At 44.2% G+C, this 23043-nt stretch overlaps 1 protein-coding gene across 1 annotated transcript; it reads right to left on the reverse strand.

Annotated features, from left to right (window-relative positions):
• Window positions 1–4045: 4045 nt before the first annotated feature.
• Window positions 4046–7797, reverse strand: TRIL (TLR4 interactor with leucine rich repeats). Its single transcript, XM_040352929.1, has one exon. It carries the CDS (start codon window positions 7099–7101, stop codon window positions 4414–4416), a length of 2688 nt encoding a protein of 895 aa, XP_040208863.1. The 5' UTR covers window positions 7102–7797; the 3' UTR covers window positions 4046–4413.
• Window positions 7798–23043: the final 15246 nt, after the last annotated feature.

Raw genomic sequence — 23043 nt, forward strand, 5'->3', positions numbered from 1 at the left:
TTTGCCCGCCGGGCCTTTTCCCAGCGGGCAAATATTCCTGGACGTGTTTTAAAACCGTCCGCTGGAATCCTGCCCGCTCGGACATGTACGGTCGTCAGTACAGACCTACCGTACATGTCCAGGCGCCCGCCGTCCCTCGCATGCGTCGAATGACTTCGATGCATGCGTGGAAGCCTTTAAATGGCAGGCCCGCCCACGTCGCCGCGTCATCGGCGCGGCGATGACGCGGACACGCCCCGCGTATTGTTTACGCGCGGACTTCTGTACGATGGTGTGTACAACCATCGTACAGAAGCCCTCTGGCAGGCATGTACGGTGAAAACGGTCCGACGGACCGGTTTCACCGTACATGTTTGTTCGTGTGTACCCGACCTAACGTTTCTAATTCCACAGTGGCCTTCCATAACCCCACAGAGGCAGCAGTGTGACTGTGACCATTCAGAAGCACTGTATCTAACTGCCTGTGTAACAGTACCAAATTTCACCAGCAGGTGGTGCTACAAGCATAGTTTCAATCTGTAAGTGGTGAGAACAGATGGAGGAAGCAGACATTCCTATTACACAAAATTGTAGCTCATTACAGAGATATAAAACTACAAAAAAAAAAGATACTGAAAGCTCGAAAGAGGTAATTTCTTAAAGGTCAATCTGCCAAAACTTGATGCAATATTGGAAGGACACCATTGGCTTTTTACATTTTTCCAGACCCCCTACAACTAAATTTCCACGTTAAAATACCACAAATCATGGAGCTCATTAGAAGGGTGTCACACCATTTCTGGATTCTACAATAATTCTATCTATTTTTGTGATAAATTCGTAATATTTGGCTTAATAAAAAATCTGAATCAACACAGCGCCGTCCGCAGCAGAGGACAAGCTGCCCCCCCCCCCCCCCCGGTGAGGGAACTAGGAAGTGAAGCGCTCCGGCTTCACTGCCCGCGGTTCCCTACGGCGCATGCGCGAGTCGCGCTACGCCTGCCGATTGGCTCCCGTTGTGTACTGGGAGCCGAGTGTTCCCAGAACACAACGGGGGGGACGGGAGGTGACGTCATGCCCACAGTCTGCCCGAGACTGTGTGGCCGGAAGTGGGTGCAAATACCTGTCAGGTATCTGCACCCCCCTCCCCCTGAAAGGTGTCAAATGTGACACCGGAGGGTTCAGATCAGCGGGAGTTCCACTTTAGGGTGGAGCTCCGCTTTAAGGTGAAAAACCATGAGCGTTTACAAACTAAAGGCAAGACCCCCCCCCCCCCCCGATTTTGGTTAAGAGTAAGGGAGAGTTACAACCCCTGTCAGTTGTACCATAGGGGAAATTTCCCTTCACTTCCTGTCCCATAGCCAAAACAGGAAGTGAGAGGAAATCCCTCCAAAGTGGGGAGATCCCAACATGACAACAGAACTAGTGTCCCCCATTGGAAGATTTCCCATCTATTACTGCTCTGATGTCAACTCAAGATTTTGAGATTTCCTTATTTTCATTTTAGATAACAGTAAATAGGACAAATAGAGACGGTAAATGAAAAAAATAAAAATGGACAAGTGTTCTAATCCCTCTCCACTTTATCCAAATCTTAATATAAAAGAAACAAACAAATTACAGGCATTAACTTATTTTATACAATTGAAACCTTTCCCTATAATTTAGCATGGTTGACCATCATTATTCATATATTGGGCTCTTAAAGTTTAACAATATTTTTTGCATAATTTGCAACTTTGAGGTTTACAGGGGGAGAAAATCCATCTGTCGCAGGAAACTAACCACAGACACTAGGAATGAGGTTCAGAGACCTTCCTACATTGTTGCAGGTTTCCAATATAAGCTGTCCAGGCAAAGACACAGCACAGCTTTTCTCTATACATTCAAGACTGTTTCATCACACCAAGTGAGCTGACATCACTGTACGGGCAATATTCCAACATCCCTGCTCAGTAGATGTTACTAAAGTGTTTTGCTTCTCTAAGTGCCGGTTCACACATATTTTTTTTTCTAAACACAATTAAGACCCCTTTCACACAGGTGCTTTTCAGGCGCTTTTACGCAAAAAAAAGCAAACAAAAAAAAAACGCACAAAAACCTATTTCCATTAAAATCAATGAATGCTTTCACACTGGGGCAGTGCGTTGGCAGGGCGGTGAAAAAACACCCCTCTCCATTGAAATAAATGGAAAGCTCCTCAAAAGCACCTGAAAAGCTCTTTAAAAGTGCCCGAAAAGCTCTTCAAAAGCTTTCAGTGTTTTATTGGCAGTTTAGAAGCTTCTCAGTGTGAAAAGGGCCTAAATGTATATAAATCACATTACCTGTGTGGATGAGGCCCTAAACTTCTTTATTACTGCAACAATAAGATCTCCCTGTCACTATCTCATATAATATACTAAGGCCCCTTTTACACGGGCTGTCCAGTCAGTTTTTCAGGCGGACCTGATCTGACCCTCCAGTCTATTCTAGGGAGCGGCGGATGTCAGCGGACACCCACCGCCATCCGATCCTGTCCACCAAAAAACAGATGGATGGTGGTCCTAGTCCCCATCCGTCCGGCGGACCGGAACCCTCCTGTCCGTTTCCATCCGATTGCCCCACAGAGGAGAGCGGGACTGTGTCCGTGTCCACACTGCATAGCGGAGCAGACAGAGACCTGTCATCCGAATCAGCGGAGAGATCCCCAGCTGAGCAAGCGGATTCTGCTTAGCGAAGGCGCCCGTGTAAAAGGGGCCTTAGGAATTATTGGTGTTGCAACCCATCTTTGCTTGCTCTAGCACCTTTTAAAGCATTTCTATAACATATAGCAAACAAAGAAAATCCAACATGGAGAGGGAGACCCCTCACAATTGCACAGCAGATGTGCACAACCAGGAATGCAAGCGCAAATATCGGTTCTATATATTTGCAAGATCTTTTAACACTACAGTATCTACTAAACAATGAAATATGAATTTTGGGTGAACAGACTGCTTGAATAAAAAAATAAGGCCTTTTGCACATGGGCTGTACAACATACATTGAATGGTAGGTGTATTTCCACACCTGAAAGACACAACTGCTACGCACAGCTATAATAATGAATGGCCATACACTAGCTGTAGATGGGTATATACTAGGGTTGTCCCGATACCACTTTTTTAGGACCGAGTACAAGTACCGATACTTTTTTTCAAGTACTCGCCGATACCGAATACCGATACTTTTTTTTAAATGTGTCCCCAAATGCAGCCATGTCCCCCCACATATGCAGCCATGTCCCCCCACATATGCAGCCATGTCCCCCCACATATGCAGCCATGTCCCCCCACATATGCAGCAATGTCCCCCCTATATCCAGCCATGTCCCCCCTATATGCAGCCATGTCCCCCATAAATCCAGCCATGTCCCCCCTATATGCAGCCATGTCCCCCCTATATCCAGCCATGTCCCCCATAAATCCAGCCATGTCCCCCCTATATGCAGCCATGTCCCCCCTATATGCAGCCATGTCCCCCCTATATCCAGCCATGTCCCCCCTAAATCCAGCCATGTCCCCCCTATATGCAGCCATGTCCCCCCTATATCCAGCCATGTCCCCCCATATCTAGATGCCGCCGCCGCTGCATGGTTAAACAGCGTGCGGGGAACATCACAGCTTTCATTTGAATAGCTGTAGTATTCCCCGCTGCGCCGCGTATAGACACTCCCCCTTGCTCGGGATTGGACAGATCCCGAGCAAGGGGGAGTGTCTATACGCGGCGGGAAACACTACAGCTATTCAAATGAAAGCTGTGATTTTCCCCGCGCGCTGTTTAACCATGCAGCGGCGGCGTTTTTGCGGTATGCGACGGGGTCGGCGGCAGCATTCATTGCGGCGGCGGGGGGACGGGGGGGTGGGGTCAAGTATTCTATTTAGGTATCGGGGGTATTTGCGGGAGTACAAGTACTCCCGCAAATACTCGGTATCGGTCCCGATACCGATACTGGTATTGGTATCGGGACAACCCTAGTATATACTGTACTTGCATGGACATGTGCACTGGCATAAATCCCTTGACACACACACACACACACACACACACACACACACAAGCCACATGCAGGGATTTCCACCCATACATGTGTTTACATAAGTATGGCATACGCCATTCATTACTATGGGCATCTGTATGCTTCAGTTGTGTCTCCTGTGTGCGGAAATAATTTACTTGGCATGGCCCCACGTGCCTGTGCGTATGAGGCCTAACAGAGTTCATTTTTAGTAATATACAGTATATCTTGGATGTCTGCATGTTCGACATGTCAAATTGTGTTGTCTAATGTGACCAAATACATAATGACATTTAGCGATTGATGGCCAATTACTTCTTGGGAACAAATCCTCAATAATACGCGCACTGTATTTGGCTGCTATTCAGCAGGACATTCCTGGCTGATTTATGAAATGATTAGTCTGTGAACCTCTGGAGTAGATTATCTCTGTGTATATTTGCCCCCTCTCTGAAGCGCTCACAGCCAGGGAACTCCATGAGGTCTGCTTCTCCCAGAGCACACACTGCAGTCCTGGCTCGGTGTGACTGAAAACCTGAAAAATCAGTGGACACTCCAGTTCCCACAGACCGGTAAGGGCGGCGCGTGGAATACATCTGGCGGACATGAACTGGCGCCCTCTTTCTACACCATTTTCTGCGTGCCACTCTAGAACCCCAAGCAACCAAGCCCAACAGAAGCAGCAATGCATTGAGGGCCAGCAGTACCAAGGCAAGCAATTGGTAGTTTAGCCAAGAATGCTCATCTTCTGCAGGTAATGTCACAAGACCTGCGCAATGCTCCCTAGGAGCCACAGGACAAGCTCTGCCACCAATAAGGCTTTCAACACACACTAAATATGGAGTATCTCCTGTCAGCTCCTGCAATGTTAAAGATTCTGCATGACCCCTCGGGTAGACAAACCGCTGAAAGCGTCCACCCTGACCAAATCGCTCATAAAGAACCCTGAACAGGACAGGCCCATGAGTATGTGGTATCGTTTGCCATCGTACCCGAGCTGTAGTGCTTCCTACGTACTCCACAGACAAGTTTAGTAAATACAACTTGTTAAATTCACACGGATCAGACAGGATGGATGGAAAAGGTGCAACTTGATGCAAGGTTTCGCTTTGCTCAGGATGCGTAAAGTGGAAAGAAGGCTGCAATGCGTCAGAATGACTCCGATGTAAGGTCTCTACTTCTGGGATGTCCTTCTGCGGTTTTTTTAACTTCAGGTGCGAGTCGCCAGTTTTTGGCATTTCAGATGTTACATCAGAGTGCTCAGGATTGGAAGGAGGATTTAAAGAGGCAGGGGGCCGCTGATGTAAAATCTCAACATCTGGAAGACTATGATGTAAATTGTTGGATGCTGAGATTGGAGCCTCAGATTGCTTGAAAGGCAGCTGTTTTAATTTTTCACTCGTTGGCTGGAATGTAACAGGGTGTTGCTTTTCAGTCTCTGGGTACTGCTGGCTAGGCTTCAGCAAGTTCAGCTTCGATTCTGTTGGATTCCGCGTTCCACCAGAAGCCTTTGTGTTTTTGCTTTTGCCCGCTTGTGATATTTTTTGCCGTTTTTCTGCACTGCTTCTTTTGGTCCCTGATGGCAATTTGGTGGTGGGGATTCGTTCTACGGATGCCAATGTTTGAGGCATAAAGAAGGCTTTTGGTGATTGTGTAGAGGCAGGCGGTAATATACTTGCTTTTGAATCCAAATGATCCGAATCTGCTTCACTTTTCTGACCTTCTGGTGAAGGATGCAAAACCAGATGTTCACCTGGTACAGCGCTGTACATCCCTTTAGGAGTCGTAGTAAAAACACAGTCCCCAGTTCCCTGCAAATAAGTATCTTCCAGATAGTCCAAATACTTTCCTGCTACCTCCTGAGGCTCTTTGCACTTTACAAACACGGTCAGCATTCGTATCCTTGTGTGTAGGGTTCCCAAAATCCAGCGTTTGAGCCCCAAGAGATGACAGTTGCAGTTCCATGGATTGCCATCTAGCTGCAGCCTATAAAGGGCTGGATTTTCCGCAAGGATATCCCCAGGCAGAAAACGAAACATATTATACTGCAGATCCAAGACCCTCAGCCGACTTAATCCATTGAACGTTCTGGGTTGCAAACTGGAGAGAGAATTATGGCTCATATTTAATACCTCCAAACTTTGCAGTGATACTAGGAGGCTTTCAGGCAGATCGCTCAGTAAGTTTCCATCAAGGTGCAGCTCTTGCAAAGATCCCAATCCCTGAAAAGTCTTGCTGTGTAGAAGAGAAATCCTGCTTGAGCTAAGAACGAGTTTGGAAAGCCTCTGTAGCCCATGAAAAACACCTGGTCCCAGTTGCTGCAGATTATTTCCAGCCATGATAAGCGTGCTAAGGGAGCGCAGTGGTAAAAATGTGGGATGGCGTAAAGAGTTTAGGGGGTTCCCTGACAGGCTCAGTAAACGCAATTTTACAAGCCCTGCAAATGCGTTTTTACTGATATTTGTAAGTTTGTTGTTTTCCAGATGGAGATAAAGCAGATTGGAGAGACCCTGAAAGGGAGAGCCATGCAGTACTTGCATGTTATTAGCGTCCAGTCTTAGTTTGATCAGTGACCCCAGGCTGGAGAAACTGGCACGGCTGACATTTTGTAGCCGGTTGCTATTCACATTCAACACTTTTAGTTTCTTAAGAGCGGACAATGCACCAGAGGTAAGGGTCTGAAGCCGATTGTTGCCAAGATAGAGCTCTTCCAGATGGGAAAGCTTGTCAAATGCCTTGGGATGAATGAAATGGATCTGATTGTACTGCAGATCAAGCCGCTGTAGATTGAAGTAGTTTGTAAAGTCTGTAGCGCTGATGTTGGTGATAAAATTTCCTCCTAGACTGTAGGTTTTGGTCCCCAAAGGATTGAGTATGTGGCTAGATTTGGGTACAGTGTCTAACCCTCTGTTTGAGCAGAGGACATGCTGGAGATGCTGGCAGTCGCATGGCTGTGGGCATTTCTCCTCCACACCGGAGCAAAGACCGCAAAGCAGCAGCAACAGCAGCTGTAAAGTGACAGCCTTCTCCATCTCACCTGGAGCTGTGGACAGATGAACCCAGCTCTGTGCATCCCCTATGTGCATGAAGCCCACTTCTATGACGCTTGTTCCAGCAGATTCTCCAGTACATCAGCATCTCGTTGACTTCTACATTGCTCTGTCACAAGTAGCAGATATGGGAAATGAGTGCAGCTCTAGCACATCGCCAGCAGTTACTTGCAGCATGAACACTCACTGTGCAGCTCTCTCCAGTGAATGGCAGTCAAGTTGTCACATCTGTACAGGAGCAGACGGGGCTGAGGGTCCCCTGTCTTCTGGCTGGACAGCACAGCCCCTTCCCAGCTTACAGCAGCAAAGAGCACTAGACCAGATGTTACTGTACATCGTGCAACCCCTTTCCAGCAACTCTCACATCCATGGCAACCGGTCTTCTAACAGTTCATCCAGAAATCCCTCCAAATTTGCGCAGTTTAAAGGTCACACAGTAATCCAGGTGGCCATGTGACAGTGTGAGTCCTCTTCAAAGAAAGCCAGGTCTAGGAAATCCAAGGCTGCAGCTTCTTTTGTTCAGGATTCAGAAAAAAGAGAAGTTTTAGTGCGGAAATACGTGCTTCCCACACTGGGTCCCTTGAGATTGTTCGCTAGGAAAGAGGATCCTGGAGAGGCAGCACAGAGCTGCTGGTGGGAGGAGGAAACATGCAGCACATGTGAGGGAAGAGAAAGGACACACTGCTAGGGAAACAACGTGCCACTCAGAACAAAGGGGACACCGAGCCAAAGGCAGATGACCTACTGAGAGCCTGCAGAATGCAACTCCAATATACACGTCCTGCTTCTCTCCCATACAGGACAGCCCCTTCAAACGCCAATGGGGGAATTCATAAAAAAGTGACAACTTCTATCTTAACTGGTACTGTTGCCCATGGCAACCAATTGGATTCTATCTTTGTTTTTTTAACACAGCTTAAAAAAAAATGTTTAGTCTTCAGCTTAGTTATTTTTAAAGGACCCTTTCACACTGCTCCGTAAAAAAAAAAAAAAACGCATATGCATTTTTGGTGCGTTTATTGGTTCCAAACCTGTGACACATGGAAATGCGACTCATGTAACATGCGACTCAAAAAGAGCACCAAAAGTGTAAAAGCTGTGCATTTTTATTCATTTCAATAGGGAGATGCGTTTTTTTAAACAAGCACCAAAAATGCAGCAGACAGGATTTTTAAAAATGCATCGCGCCAGAAGCTTATTGGTGTGAAGAGTTTCATAGTATTTAAAGGGAAACCGTTTTCATGCAATTTTGTTCCGCTATTGCGCATCAAAAACTAATCCATGTGAAAGGACCCCAGCACCCCCGGACATACTGATCGCGACATTGAAATTGTGCTACTTCACTTAAAGTAGTACAATTTTAACCACTTGCTTACTGGGCACATATACCCCCCTCCTGCCCAGGTGAAATTTCAGCGGCGCTTTAACTGACAATTGCGCAGTAGTGCGACGTGGCTCCCAAACGTTCTTTTTTCCCCACAAGTAGAGCTTTCTTTTGGTGGTATTTGATCACCTCTGCGGTTTTGATTTTTTGCGCTATAAACAAAAAAAGTGTGAAAATTTTGGAAAAAAAAATCAATATTTTTTACTTATTGTTATAATAAATATCCCAATTTAAAAAAAAAAAAAATTATTTCTCAGTCTAGGCCGACATGTATTCTTCTACAAAAAAATCCCAATAAGCGACTGGTTTGCGCAAAAGTTATAGCGTCTACAAAATAGGGGACAGAATTATTATTATTTTTTATTATTTTATTTTTTTACTAGTAATGGCGGCGATCTGCAATTTTTATTGAGACTGCGACATTATGGCGGACACATCGGACACTTTTGACACATTTTTGGCGCCATTCACATTTATATTGCGATCAGTGCTATAAATATGCACGAATTACTGTATAAATGTGACTGGCAGGGAAGGGGTTAACACTAGGGGGTGAGGGAGGTGTTAAATGTGTACCCTGCATAGTGTTTCTAACTGTGGGGGAAGGGGACTGACTGGGGGAGGTGACCGATCTGTGTCCCTATGTACAAGGGACACAGATTGGTCTCCTCTCTCCCTGACAGGACGTGGATCTCTGTGTTTACACACACAGATCCACGTCCTTGTCTGTGTAACCGCCGATCGCGGGTGCCTGGTGGACATCGCGGCCGCCAGGCACGCGCATCGGCATCTCAGTGATGCGTCAGCGGTGCTCGCGCGCCCCCCAGTGGCTGGAGGCCGTATATAGACGGCCTACCGGCAATTGGCATCCACACTGCGGCCGTATATAGTCGTACGGCCCGCAGCAAGTGGTTAAAGTAGCATTTCAGTGCTACTTCAGGTGCCAATTGGAAGACATCAGTGCGATTTCATGCATAGATGTCCATGCAGGTTGCACCTGAACTTGCAAAAAGTAGTGCAGGAACTACTTTCAAAATCGGTGCAACCCAGAGTCAGAGTCGGACCAATTTGGCCGCTTCCACTGCAGACAATAGGGTACGACTTGTGTTACAGCGCTGAAATCTGAAAATTGGCCTGGGCAGGAAGGGGGTGAAAATGCCCGGTATTGAAGTGGTTAAACGATAAAACACCATTTAGACCTTGTACACACGATCAGACCAAACCGATGAAAACGTACTGAAGGTCCGTTTCATCGGATTGGACTGATCGTGTGTACAGGGCCTTAGACTTAATTTTTATATATGGATGGAAGAACTTCCTGCTGGACATCTCAGGATCCCAAAGAGCTTCATTCACATAGAACCCAGAGGTGGTTCACAGGCGTTTCTTGACAAAACTTAGGTGTGCGGTCAAATGCCCTGAGGTAAGCAGATTCAGACAAGGGGGAGCACAAGTTTGTTATCACCTTGTGAACTTTGGAGCACCATCACAGGATTTTGCATTTTTTGGACATTTTTTATTTTATTATTTAATATGTTTGATATTATGCATGTTTTGCACTAAGTCATTCATGCACTTTATTTATATGTCATATCACATTGGTTACTTCAATATAGTGCAGCAACACAATTTGAAGTTGTCACCAGAACAATAATAAGGCCCCTTTCAGACTGGGGCGGGAGCTGCGGTGGCGGTATAACGCCGCTAAAAATAGCGGCGCTATACCGCCGGAATTGCCGCGGGTATCAGCCGCTAGCGGTGCGGTATTAACCCCCGCTAGCGGCCGATAAAGAGTTAATACCGCCCGCAATGCGCCTCTATAGAGGCGCATTGCGGGCGGTATTGCCGCGGTTCCCATTGTTTTCAATGGGAAGGAGCGGTGAAGGAGCGGTATACATGCCGCTCCTCTCACCGCTCCAAAGATGCTGCTGACAGGAGATTTTTTTGTCTCCCGCCAGCGCATCGCCTCAGTGTGAAAGCCCTCGGGCTTTCACATTGAGTCTGCAGTGCAGGAGTTTTTCAGGCGGGATAGCAGCGCTATTTTTAGCGCTTTACCGCCTGAAAAACTCCTCAATGTGAAAGGGGCCTAAAGGGGAAGCTTGTTCCAGTGACAACTGTCTAAAAGGTGATTTCCCTCACGTTGGGAAGATTTCCTCCAACTTCCAGTTGAGTTTATAGAACAGGAAGTGAAGGAAAATCTCACAATGGGACACAGATGGCAAAGAAAAACCTGCCATTTTATCCCCTCCCCCCTTTCTCTCGCTATCCAAAATGAAAATGGCTTTAAATACACTATATAGTCTCTTCTTCCATAAAACACTGGGGACATAAAAACACCTATAATTAAGGTATCACTAAATAGCAAAACGTTTTTTTTCGTTTTGGATAGAGTGGAGAGGGATTAGAACACCCTTCAGATATTATTGCTGTCTGTGCCCCGGTTAGGGAAATTCCCCCTCTATCCTGTTTACCATTATCAAGGAAAGTAAAAGAAAATCCAAAATTTTGGGTTGTCCTTAGAACAGAAATAGAGGAAAATCTTTCAATAGGGACATTAGTTCTGGTAATCCTGGTGACAACCAGGGATCCCTTCACTGTAGAGGGATTTTTCTCATTTTCTTTTTTTTCTATGGGACAGGAAGTGTAGGAAATCTCCTCAATAGGACACAAAAAACAAACAAACAAAAAAAAAAACCAACAGAGGTTATAAGGGCTTTCCAAGCTCCTAGCAGGACGCTGCCTTAATCCCAGGCTGCGGTGCATGGTCAGGGAGTAGGGATAGGCTTTTTGTGCCCTGACACCCCCCCTCTTCTTTTTATATTTCTGTTTATTTCTTGTCTGTTCCCCTCTTTTACTTAGATGTCCTAGTTTCTTATTTTTGCTCTTGGGAACTGGATACCCCCAGCTTGTTGGTAAGCGCTTAGACGCGAGTTTCACAACTCGCATTCGGCGCTCTATAAGTATTTATTCCAATCCAATAATCGTCCCTAAAGCTGGATAGTTAATATGCAAATACAGTGATACCTATTATAAATAAGGTGCCAAATGTGATATTAAACAGCGCTCAAAAAAATATGTGAAAATGTAAATATCAACAAATATAATATTGGTACAGTGACATAGTGAAAAATAAATAAATAATCCACCCTCTAAGTGAGTCAATATATAAGTGTCCAAAAATCCGTGCAAAAATCGCATCAAAAAATACCAGGTTGGCAAATAAAGTCCATGAACTGTCTAAGTGAACAACAAAAATATATATAAATAGTTCATAAATGGAGAGCAAAGGAAAAGAAAAAATCCTTCCCGATCTTCAATAAGTGCTTTCACCACACCACAGTGACTGCGTGCTTCCACCACCCATCAGAAATGCAAACTCACCGCAACAAATGGCCTGACACTTTCGTGTTTAGGCACACAGGCTTGTTAACTGACCCCCTCAGTTTAGTTGATAGAACTCCTTCTTTTCATATAGGGTGGAGCATTCAGTTAAACAGATGGAGATCCGAAGCAAAAAGAAAACTCCAAGATAACAGCCATATGCAAATAAGAAAAAGAGAGCACAATAGTGTGATACTGTAACACAACTTTTAATAACACACTACAAATCTCCCAAAGAATGCACTCACAAAGGTAACTCTTGTTACAAGCAGTGTATAAATCCAAAAACTGACACGGTGTAAAACAAAAAATAAAGATATCCTCCAGGTGAACTAGTGGTCACAGCGGACCAACGAATAGCCCAAGTGTTACTCACAGCCCTTGTGCAGGTGTACTGGAGCTGCTGCTTAGGTAATTGAGCTGGTGGCAGATTAGACCATTCCACGTTCAAGCTTAGAAAGTTAGGTGTGCGGTTGTGACTTCAGTAATCACTCCCCGACATGTTTCATCGAAATGATTTCTTCATGGGGTTCTTCATGAACCCCATGAAGAAATCATTTCGATGAAACATGTCGGGGAGTGATTACTGAAGTCACAACCGCACACCTAACTTTCTAAGCTTGAACGTGGAATGGTCTAATCTGCCACCAGCTCAATTACCTAAGCAGCAGCTCCAGTACACCTGCACAAGGGCTGTGAGTAACACTTGGGCTATTCGTTGGTCCGCTGTGACCACTAGTTCACCTGGAGGATATCTTTATTTTTTGTTTTACACCGTGTCAGTTTTTGGATTTATACACTGCTTGTAACAAGAGTTACCTTTGTGAGTGCATTCTTTGGGAGATTTGTAGTGTGTTATTAAAAGTTGTGTTACAGTATCACACTATTGTGCTCTCTTTTTCTTATTTGCATATGGCTGTTATCTTGGAGTTTTCTTTTTGCTTCGGATCTCCATCTGTTTAACTGAATGCTCCACCCTATATGAAAAGAAGGAGTTCTATCAACTAAACTGAGGGGGTCAGTTAACAAGCCTGTGTGCCTAAACACGAAAGTGTCAGGCCATTTGTTGCGGTGAGTTTGCATTTCTGATGGGTGGTGGAAGCACGCAGTCACTGTGGTGTGGTGAAAGCACTTATTGAAGATCGGGAAGGATTTTTTCTTTTCCTTTGCTCTCCATTTATGAACTATTTATATATATTTTTGTTGTTCACTTAGACAGTTCATGGACTTTATTTGCCAACCTGGTATTTTTTGATGCGATTTTTGCACGGATTTTTGGACACTTATATATTGACTCACTTAGAGGGTGGATTATTTATTTATTTTTCACTATGTCACTGTACCAATATTATATTTGTTGATATTTACATTTTCACATATTTTTTTGAGCGCTGTTTAATATCACATTTGGCACCTTATTTATAATAGGTATCACTGTATTTGCATATTAACTATTTTGGATTCTATAATTTTTAAAGCAGCAGCTCTTGCATATTTATTAATTTATTCATTTATTTTATAAATATCACTAGTGTTCACATTTATTCTCCAGCTACGCGCAGTGAGGGTGGCTCACATTAGACGGCCCTTATCTCCACCCCTTTTTTCTACCTAAAGCTGGATACACTATACAATTTTCTGTATATATATTTTCCTTCAGATTTACCAAAACCATATAATTTAAGGTCAAACCTCAGGCGTTTCAATTTGTATGCAATCAGGCAGGCCCTTGCACTACATGGTTTTGGTACATCTAAAGGAAATCAGACAACAAAAGTTGTATAGTGTGTATGGGGTCTTACTCTATCCAAAATGGAAAAAAAAAAATTGCCTTTAAGGCCCCTTTCCCATTGGGGCGGGAGGCGCGGTGGCGGTATAGCGCCGCTAAAAATATCGGCGCTATACCATCGGATTTTCCGCGGGATTCGACCATCGGTCTGTTTTCATCGGACAAACCGATCGTGTGTACAGGGCTTTACCCTCAGAAGTTGTAATCCATCTTACAGCAGCACAAACAGGATGTGACTGCAGGACACTATCATTACAGGGCATTGTGGGACATTATATTCCTGCATGATTTTTTTTTTTAAACAAGTTTTACTGAGCTAAAACGGCAAAACGCCAATGCGATTGTGGATAGAGAAAGGGAGTCACCGCTCAAGGCAGAAAATGCAAATGATGAACCTCTTCACCGGATCTGAAGCCACGGGTGCTGGCAGTACATATGATAATGCAAAATGAAAGGGGTTGTCTGGACAGCCGCACTCCGAAGAAAATAGTTTTTTATTGTAAAAATAGGATCACAGCAAACAGGATACCAGCTGACGCGTTTCACACTAAAACATAGTGCTTAATCATAGCTGACACACATGGAAATGGATATCAAATATATACTCTTACCCCCTAGTCACATGGCCAAAGGGATAATGATTAGAGGTCCAATCAACAAATTAATGATTGGTGTTTCCTGTGAACACAAGCTAATCCAATTCAAGGCATGTGGTTGAGAAGAAAGCACTCCCATACTAAAAATGGATAAATTAAAAATGTGTGTCAGCTATGAATAACCGCTTAAAGGCCCCTTCACGCCGATATACGTGACGGAGCGATCACTTGTAAACAAACCGGCATCATGTGATGATGCCGGTTTCCTCTCTCCCCTCTGTGTACCGATTGGTACATTGTGAGAGGGGAGGGAAGAGAGCAGATGGCAGCAGCGCTTCTCTTTGACAATTGAAGTCACAGATGCATCCATCCCTGCTCAGCCATCCCTGCCTGCCCATACTCTGCAATACCCTGCCCTACTCCACAGAGTCAGATATCAGCTTTTTCAGCCGGCGATTCCCGACACCATAAGCATGATCATAGCAGCTGTTCCACCGATTGATCGTTCTTATGGGAGGCAATAAGAAGCCTTCCGGTGCTTCTATCGACTCACCGCTATGATCGAAGCCAGGATTGTTTTTTTATTTTTTTTATTTCAGGCTTCCCAGCCTAGAGGTGAGATGTGGGGTCTTATTGACCCCATATCTCACTGTAAAGGGGACCTATCATGCCATATTCCTATTACAAGGGATGTTCACTTTAAAAGTGATCAAAAAAAATATTTTGGGGGAAAAAAGTGTCAAACTAAAATAAATAAAGTAAAATGAACAATACATTTTTTTTAAAGTGCCCCTGTCCCTGTGTGTTCGCATGCAGAAGCGAACGCATATGTAAGTCCCGCCCACAAATGAAAATAGTGTTCAAACCACACATGTGAGGTATCGCTGCGAACGTTAGAGCAATAATTTTGGTCCTAGACCGCCTCTGTAACTCAAAACATGTAACCAGTGAAAAAATTTAAAGCGTTGCCTATGGGGATTTTTAAGTAGCAAAGTTTGGCGCCATTCCACGAGCATGTGCAATTTTGAAGGGTGACCTGTTGGGTATCTATTTACTCAGCGTAACTTCATCTGTCACATTATGCAAAAACATTGGGCTAACTTACCGTTTCATTTTTTTTAAAGCACAAAACAGTTTTTCCCCCAAAAAAACGCATTAGAAAAATTGCTGCGCAAATACCATGCAAGATAAAAAGTGGCAACAACCGCCATTGTATTCTCTAGGGCAGGGGTCTCAAACTGGCGGCCCTCCAGCTGTTGCAAAACTACAAGTCCCACTAGGCATTGCAAGACTGAAAGTTACAAGCTTGACTCCCTCAGGCAGAGGCATGATGGAACTTGTAGTTCCACAACAGCTTGAGGGCCACCAGTTTGAGACCCCTGCTCTAGGGTCTTTGCTAAAAAGACACACACACACACACACACACACACACACACCGCGTTTTGCTCAAGCATTTTATTTTTCTAGGACATTAAAAATGGTCGTGTGTACGCAGCTTAAAGCGGGGGTTCACCCTAATCAGCCTAAAAAATCTATAGACTGTTATATCCAGCATACTGCTGACATCAACAGTATGCTGGATTTTTTTTTTTTTTTAGCTGTACTTAGGATTTTTTTGGGTTCTATTCACCCGGGTTCTCGCTCCCCCGGGGAGTATGCGTTCCTAAGACGAAGCATCGATGAATGACGTGCGGGTCAAGCGTGTCATCACCTTCCGAAAATATCCGAGGGGGACTCGGCACTTTACGGCGCCTGCGCAGTCAGCTCTACACGGCAGGCACCGTATAGCGCCGTAAAGACCCGTCGGATATTTTTGGAAGGCGATGACGCGCTTGACTCGCACGTCAATCGTCTCCTGGGAGGATCTACACTCACTCCCAGGAGACATTGCGCAGAGCTCCCCGTCGGGGAAAAGGACGACACGCCCACTCCCCGCAAGGAAGAAGACCCGGAAGTGCGGCTGAAGACAGGTAAGTGTACACCTTAAAAAAAAAAAATGACAAGGCTACAAGCCTTTATTAAGGCTAGAGATAGGTTAGCCAAAAAGTTAATTTTAGGGTGAACCCCCGATGCACAGAGCAAAGGCACACTATTCTCCTAATACTGGGTGCTTGGTAAGGCTGTGATTCTGATCCAGTAGCTTCACTCATTTCTGAATCACTGACCCAGAACAAGCATGCACATCAGGAATTGTGAATTTACTTTACTTGTTGCATGCTTGTTCCAGATCAGTTACTGAAAGTATTGAAGGTATTATCAGCCTGGAAGCTTGTCAGCAACAGCCCCCCCCCCCCCATGTTTCTCTCAATACCATTTAAATAAAATAACGTGCGTAAATCTATTACAGCTCTATTTCTCCAACATCTGCCTATTTAAAAGCATTCAGAAAGTTCAAACAGCCAGTTAAAATAACCTAACAATGTTATCAGATGATAGCGTGTGTTATCACTGTTTTGCTAATGAAATGTAAATTGTATTTCCCTACAAGCGATAAGGAAATGGAGAACTGAGAAAATGAAGGTCTCAACTGAGTGACAAAAAAATTGTAAAGATAAAAGAAGCAAACTCAGCAAATGGTAGGAGCAAAGGGAGTGAAAAGAACAAATAAATAACCTAAAGGTGTCCATTCATAGGGAGATAATCAGCAATTTAAAGGGACCTTTTTCCATTAAAATAATTGGCCAGTGTTTAGACTGTCTCCAGTTTTTGTAGGCTGATGGATATCCTGATCAGAGGAGGTCATCAGTATGTATATACACATCTCATATGAGTGCTTCAAATGTCCCATGCACATTATGAGCATCTAATCATGGCTCATGGCTCAGCAGGAACAGGCAGAGATTCGCACCATGTATGGGCAGGCTGGCTGTACCAAGTTGATCAACGGATCAACTTGGGTACAAGCAGCCTGCCGGTGTCTTGTCGAGCTAGTTCCCCTATCGATATGGTTCCCTGCTTGACTGCGTAGGCGCAGACGAAGCCCACGGAAATCTCCGAACCTGATCAGCTGTACACGGCATCCAGGCTCATTCCTGTGGACTTGGAGGATGTTATAAAAAGAGCCAGGAGGCCGACTGGCCACTTACGGCGAATTCCACGTCACCCTGGACCTGTTGCTACAGCTGATCAGGTTCGGTTCGGATGGCGCCTGCGTAGTCAAGGTGGGAACCACATTGATAGGAGGAACCATATCGGCAGATCACCGGATTTTTCACTTGCAATTTTCACTAGGGGCTGCTATAGCCGTTAGAAATAATCAGTCTTCTCCTGGCATGGAAACCCAGTGGTTGAACGAAAAAAAAACAGACCCATCTATGGCCAGCTTTAACCGCTTCACACTCGGAAAGGTTTTACCCCCATAATGACCAGGCCATTTTTTGCGATACGGCACTGCGTTACATTTTATTTGGGTAGAAATTGTCAGTTAAAGTATGTCCTTCTTTTCCCCACAAATATAGCTTTCTTTAGGGGGTATTTGATCACCTCTGCGGGTTTTATTTTTTGCGTTATAAACAAAAAAAGCAACCATTTAAAAAAAAAAAATACAATATTTTTTACTTTCTGCTATAGAATCATATCCAATACAAAAATGTAGAAAATCTATTTTCTTCATCAATTTAGGCCAATTTGTATTCTGCTAAATCCCAATTAGTGTATACTGATAGGTTTATGCAAAAGTTATTGTGTCTACAAAACTATGGGATAGATATAGGGACTTTTTATTTATTTTTTACTAGTAATGGCAGTGATCAGCGATTTTTAGCGGGATTGCAACATTGCAGCAAACTAATTGGACACCAAGTGACACTTTTTGGGTACCAGTGACACCGATACAGTGATGAATGTTAAAAAAAAATGCACTGTCACAGTATAAATGACACTGGCAGGGAAGGGGTTAACATCAGGAGCAATCAAACGGTTAAATGTGTTCCCTGTGTGTGCTTTCTAACTGTGTGGGGGATGCGGACACTAGACAAAGAGAGAGATCTGTGTTCCCGATTAGTAGCAATCACAGATCTCTCTCTTCCTCTGACAGAACGACGATCTGCCCTGTTTACATAGGCAGACCGCCGTTCTGTCGTTCCCCTGAATGATCGTGGGTGGTCGGTGGCCATCACCGCCACCAGACCCGCTGATTGGCTCCCGATGTGTCCAATCACAGCAGAAGCGGGTTGCCGGTGGCACGTGCACATGCACCTCAGACCAGGAAGCTCGAACAACGTACATATATGTTGTTTCACGCAGCCGGACCACCCTGCTGCAGTAACTGTACGGTTGGCAGTCTGGAACTGGTTAAAGTTCTGAGTGGATAAGAGAAAACCAAAAGATTTGTTGCTTGGCATGGATGGAGGATTCTGCACTGGCAGCCATTGTATTCAGACAGCCACTGTACCCGCGGCTTTTTACTCTGCTCAGTTGATTTTTAAAATGCATTTTGTTGAGCTGGGTGGTGCCAGTCAAGGCCACCTATGGCTTAAATTTCATCTGAATCAGCAGAAATTGGACAAAATTTGAGCTGTGTATACTGTAGCTAGCTTTACAACTATGGGTCTGCTGCAGATTGAGATATTTGCAGTTATGATAGAGAAGTGATAAGCAGGCTGATCTTTGCTTTTTCTCATCTGCTGGATAGTACAGGTTACCCATGTTCTCCATAGAACTACACTTAGGCCCCGTACACACGAGAGGATCAATCCGCTGAAATTTATCCGCGGACCGGTTTCAGCGGATAGATCCCCTGGTGTGTACAACCCAGCGGATATTTATCCGCTGATTTTTTTCGGGCCGATGGATTTCCAGCGGATCAAAATTTCTTAGCATGCTAAGAAATCGATCCGCTGGAATCCAGTCCAGCGGATTGATCCGATGGTCTGTACAGACTCACCGGATCAGTCCGTCCGAATCCATCCCTCGCATGCGTCGTAATGATTCGAAGCATGCGTGGAAGTCCTTATATTACAGCGTCGCGCACGTCGCAGCGTCATCATCGCGGCGACGGCGCGACACGTCACCGCGGAGGGAATTCCGCGGGGATTTTGATCTCATGGTTAGTACAACCATGAGATCAAAATCCGCCAGAGGATTTATCCGCGGAAATGGTCCTCCGGACCGTTTCCGCGGATCGATCCTCTCGGGTGTACTAGGCCTTAGAGGTGGCTATACATATAGAGTTTGGGCTGGATTTGGCCATTAAAAATACTCTGAATTATATATCAGAATTTTTTTTTTCACGCATTGGTCCATTTATATTAGCCTACATGATCCATCTTGTAACGAATACCTTATTGGACAATTCATCATTCAAGATCCAGTGTCAAGATACATCTACGATAAGATACATCATCTAAGATACAATGCATTATATAAGATACGATGATACAACATCTGAGATAAGATACATTATGTAAGATGCAAATGCCTTGGATTTGACAGGCTAAAGAATACAACATGCACCTCTTCATATGGAGGTAGGTTTACTGGTTCTAAAAAAAATAAAAAATCTGAGCCATCTACATAAATAAAAAAAAAAAATCTTAAAATTGACTACTGATGGAATTGCTGTCCATTACAGGCTTCATGGGCCATGAGATGGGGAGGACCGGCATGACTTGCACACATGCTGCTTTCCAATGCCTTTACAATTTATGTCTGAATGAAGAATGCAACCTTACTTGGCAGAGTTCAGGAGGACAAGAAAACAGAGTTAGGGGAAATGAGAGCTCTGTAAACATGAAGAGTAAAACCCTACTAATGAATCACACACTTACCGTAACCTAAAGAAAAGGATTGTAAATGCCATGGTCTGCCTACCGGAATGAGATTAATAAAGTTATATTGCAAAGCAACATACGAGAAAGAATTTAGCAGACGGAAGCCTCTAGATGGGGAAGATAAGACATAGGAAAACATGGGTACACTTGGATGGGTTCCAGTAGGACTATGAATTCAAGTTTGGCTTGTTTAGCATACAAAAGGACAAGGAGTTGGTAACCATTTTTTAATTATTAAATGCATTGAACCAAGTCCTGTTTTGTCCTCCTTGTAAGGTGGACTTCAGGGATTTTTTTTCTCTCAGTCATGGTATTTAACCAACAAAAAAAAATTAGCTGCCATTTTACATGAGAAGTCTAAAAAATGTGTGAAGATTTGGAAACCCCCTGGATCTCGACTTACCTAGAGGGGGAATCTTGATGAACTGTCGTGGTAACTCTAAAATCGGTCTTACTCTATCATTCCGGGGCCCGGGTTGCCCCAACTCCTCCTTGTTTTTTTGCCTTTTGTTCTTTTACAATAAATATATTTTACCTTTTGTGTTCAGTTTGCGGCAAGTCTGCAGCCTCTCTGCTGTCATCTCGACTACTTTTGATAACACAGGATGGTACTTTTGATAGTCCTATGCATTCTTTCACATTGATCTTATATCTTGAATATTTGGCCCTCCATATGCCGTCTACTGGCACCTGGGTTTTTGTCTTTTCTACCCTTTCTGGTGGGACCAACTGCTTTTCCATTTTTTCTGTATTGTACCAAAGCCTAGATCTGTTTTTTTCGAAACCTTTTTTAGGTCATCAAGACACCCCCTAAAATTATGGACACGAGGCACCCCATTCTAAAATGTAAAAAGCAATTCTAATAGTTTTACATAATGCATAAACATCCACACTCTAAGACCCCTTTCACACTGAGGAGTTTTTCAGGCGGTACAGTGCTAAAAATAGTGCTGCTATACCGCCTGAAAAACTGCTATACCGCTCCTTCCCATTTAAAACAATGGGAAACCGCAGCAATACCGCCTGCAATGCGCCTCTGCAGAGGCGCATTGCGGGCGGTATTAACCCTTTATCGGCTGCTAGCGGGGGGTTAATACCGCACCGCTAGCAGCCGAATCCCGCGGCAAATCCGACGGTATAGCGCCGCTATTTTTAGCGGCGCTATACCGCCACCGTGGCTCCCGCCCCAGTGTGAAAGGGGCCTTAGAACACACAACATTAGAGGGGATTTATTCTTCCTAATCAAATACACTTCTGCTCACTGGTGGTACTGACTCGTTTTCGTGTTTTTCTTCTTCCTCAGTTTTTCTCCATCGCTCAGCTAATGTGACCCCAGTGCTGATGGAGAGATATTATAATAAAGTGTTTTAAAATATTCTCAGAGGCGCCCCTCTCCTTGTTTTTTCCTAGTTTTACTGGAACTTACTTCTGGTCTCCTTTGGAGTTAGCCCTGACAGACTCACCTAATATTGCTACCCTGATACCTGCCTTTTTGGACTATTACAGACCACATACAAGCAATATTGTGGTATCTGAGCATTGCGCCTTTTACTTGTTAAATGATGGAGCGAGGCAGGGCAGAATCAAACGAGGATGCTGTGCAGATGACCGACAGCCTCCTTATTAACTGAGGGTCATTGGTTGTTAGGATACTGGCGGCTAGAAGATCGGAATGGTGCACAATAAAAACCTGTGGCTTTGTGTATCTAAAAAGGCAGGCTTGATACACCTGCTGGCCTGTATACAATTTTTGGGCAATTTTTAGGCATTTTGTCAAGGCACCCCTGAAGAAACCTCAAGGCACCCTGGTTGAAAAAGGCTAGCCTAGATGTTTTGTAACTGTGAGCCTTCGTTCACCTCTGGATCTCCGTTATACATGTTTTACTCCATTGTGTATATGCTGTATTACATAAAGAAATTATGGCTTGATGTTATGGGCTTGTCAATTATGCTTAATAAAAACGAAATCCTTGTATGCAATTAACTATATCACTCTGAATAATATTATGTACAGTATTCATACCCCATGACATTTTCTAAATTTTGTCATGTTACAACCTAAAATGTAAATGTATTTTATTGGGATTTTATGTGATAGACCAACACAAAGTGGCACATAATTGTGAAGTGGAAGGGACATTATAAATGGTTTACAATTTTTTTTACAAATAAATATCTGAAAAGTGTGGCATGCCTTTGTATTCAGCACCCCTGAGTCAATACTTTGTAGAACTGCCTTTCACTGCAATTACAGCTGCAAGTCTTTTTGGGTATATCTCTACCAACTTTGCACATCTAAAGAGTGACTTTTTTTGCCCATTCTTCTTTGCCAATTAGCTTAAGCTCTGTCAGATTGGATGGAGAGAATCAGTGAACAGCAATTTTCAAGTCTTGCCACAAATTATCAATTGGATTTAGGTTTTGACTGGGTCAGTCTAACACATGAATATACGTTGATCTAAACCATTTAATTGTAGCCCTTGCTATACGATTAGGGTCGTTGGCCCGCTGGAAGGGGAACCTCCACCCCAGTCTCAAGTCTTTTGCAGAATAGGCTTTCTTTTAAGATTGTCCTGTATTTGGCTCCATCCATCTTCCCATCAACTCCGACCAGCTTTCCTGTCCCTGCCAAAGAAAAGCATCCCCACAACATAATGCTGCCACCACCCTGTTTCACAGTGGGGATGGTGTGTGCAGGGTGATGTGCAGTGTTAGTTTTGTTTTTCAGGCAAAAAGTTAAATTTTGGTCTCATCTGACCAGAGCACCTTCTTCCACATGTTTGCCGTGTCCCCCATGTGGCTTCTCGTGAACTACAAACAGGACTGCTTATGGCTTTCTTTCAACAATGGCTTTCTTTTTGCCACTTTTCCATAAAGGCCAGATTTGTGGAGTGCACGACTAATGGTTGTGGATCTCTGCAGCTCCTCCAGAGTTACCATGGGCCTCCGATTAATTCTTGGATTGCCAAGTCTTGATAGGTTTGCAGTTGTGCTATACTCTTTACATTTTCGAATGGTGGATTGTACAGTGCTCTGTGTGATTTTTTTTTTTTACAA

Source organism: Rana temporaria, chromosome 5 (genome assembly GCF_905171775.1).
Source record: "Rana temporaria chromosome 5, aRanTem1.1, whole genome shotgun sequence".
Classification (NCBI taxonomy): Eukaryota; Metazoa; Chordata; class Amphibia; order Anura; family Ranidae; genus Rana; species Rana temporaria.